Consider the following 1,652-nt stretch of genomic DNA (forward strand, 5'->3'; position numbering starts at 1 on the left):
ATAAATCTTTACATGAAGTCGTAGCTACCTCCACATGTTGTCCCCCACAGGGAGTGAAGATATCTGGATGTACGTGGTAGAGCAAATGTGAGGCAGCGTGGTGGAATCAGGCTCTCGTCAATTTTTGGGCATGTAGACTTATTGGTATCATCTTAAAGCTTGTTCACTTGTCTTTATTTGGATGAAAAAAATATCCATTTATCTTGAATACAAGTCGAGATATTGGCGAATGAAGAAAGTGGGGGTCACCTTTTTCAGAAGTAAAATTAGTGAGAAAATGGCCGCCAAAGATTAGTATTTCCTTTACTTTAGAGTCCGCGGTAACTGAAAATTTACATTTTTTGTGCCTTTAATCAACATTTTAAAGAAAAACCCACCCAGAAATAAGTTCTTTAATGGGCATGAAAGATGTTGAGCCAAAAAACAAAAATTTGATAAAAATTCACAAACCTACGAAAAAATGCAAGTTCTTCACTTTGATTATTTTGACGAGAGCCTGATTCCACTACGCTGCCTCACATATGTATTCCGACGAATGAAGTCCTCAATCTGACATTCACTTTGTCTTGCACTGACTCCCGGGTTTTTTTTTGTGGTTGAAATGTAAATCATTTTGAAAGCACTGTCTGCCTTCCAGTCTTGAGAACTCTGGAGTAAGGTCTGAATTAAATAAACTGAAATTCGACGGAATATGGGCATTCATTATTGAGCTGGATAATTTTGGCCTGAAAGCGAAGTTTTTTTTCAACAGCTAGATCTATATGAAGTTTTAATAAAAACTCTTCCTAAAATTAAAACTAAATTTTACTCCCAAAGGTTAAAAATGTGAGTTAGTTCATTACGAAATTGCTCTGAGCTCGCGATATCGCTACCTTGGAATTACAAAGTTCTCTATGACATTTTGGGCCGTTTTGAGTTACAGACCATGAGGTCAGAAATCAAATATTCTATCTGCTCTATAAAAATCGTAAGGTTATTCGGAGTCCTCAAGATATTCAAAGAATTGCATAAAAAAAACAAAAACAATCTTGGCATGTTGTACACATTTTTGACGTCGAGTGTCTCAAAAGTAGTTACTGAACAGATAGAACTTTGTTAATTCTGTGGCAGTGGTATGGTGACATATCCCCGTGGTTTTATGCACCCCGCATAATTTAGCAAAATTTGATTTAAAAAAAAAAAAATTTTTTTTTTTTTTGGGGGGGGGGGCATAACTTCTGATTATTTTCGTGTATTATTCTTTGTTAAAATTAACAGAATCGCATATTTTCACTTTTTTTTTAGCTCAGTTTGCATAATTTCAGAATTTAATTTTTACATAAAACCACCGGGATAGGTATTCATTGCGTACTTTGATCGCTCATTCCTTCGCTTATCTTCCTCTTTACAGCCGGCCAAGGATGGGGTTTGTATTTTCACATTTCTGTTGCCTGTCTTTTGCTGTTGTGGAATCTACTCATGATTATTATTATATCTTGTGCCTGTGTCAGTGTCGTGCTCCGATTGTATTGTAGCCTGTCATCCGAATCGCTCAAGTCGCTGAAATCAAAACTGCGTAATTACCACAGAGGGTCAAATTTTGAGTACATTTTAAACACTTTTCCTGTCCAACCCAACATTTTAAAAATTAAAATTAAAATTTTTTTTTTTTA

The 1,652-nt window shown here is 35.4% G+C and overlaps 1 protein-coding gene across 6 annotated transcripts in view; it reads left to right on the top strand.

The window, feature by feature from the left end:
* Positions 1 to 1,652, top strand: part of LOC101860885 (phosphatidylinositol 3,4,5-trisphosphate 5-phosphatase 2A) — a 104,826-nt gene that overhangs the window by 49,640 nt on the left and 53,534 nt on the right. For 5 of the 6 annotated variants that reach the window (XM_005096045.3, XM_035969145.1, XM_013081192.2 and 2 more), the window contains one exon: positions 1,391 to 1,405. The exons of the other annotated variant lie outside the window; for it this stretch is intronic. In XM_005096045.3, coding sequence (XP_005096102.1) covers positions 1,401 to 1,405 — 5 coding nt within the window. In that variant the 5' untranslated portion in view covers positions 1,391 to 1,400. The remainder of the gene's footprint in view (positions 1 to 1,390; positions 1,406 to 1,652) is intronic. 6 annotated transcript variants of the gene reach the window in all.

This window comes from Aplysia californica, unplaced genomic scaffold (assembly GCF_000002075.1).
Source record: "Aplysia californica isolate F4 #8 unplaced genomic scaffold, AplCal3.0 scaffold00120, whole genome shotgun sequence".
NCBI classification, from domain to species: domain Eukaryota; kingdom Metazoa; phylum Mollusca; class Gastropoda; order Aplysiida; family Aplysiidae; genus Aplysia; species Aplysia californica.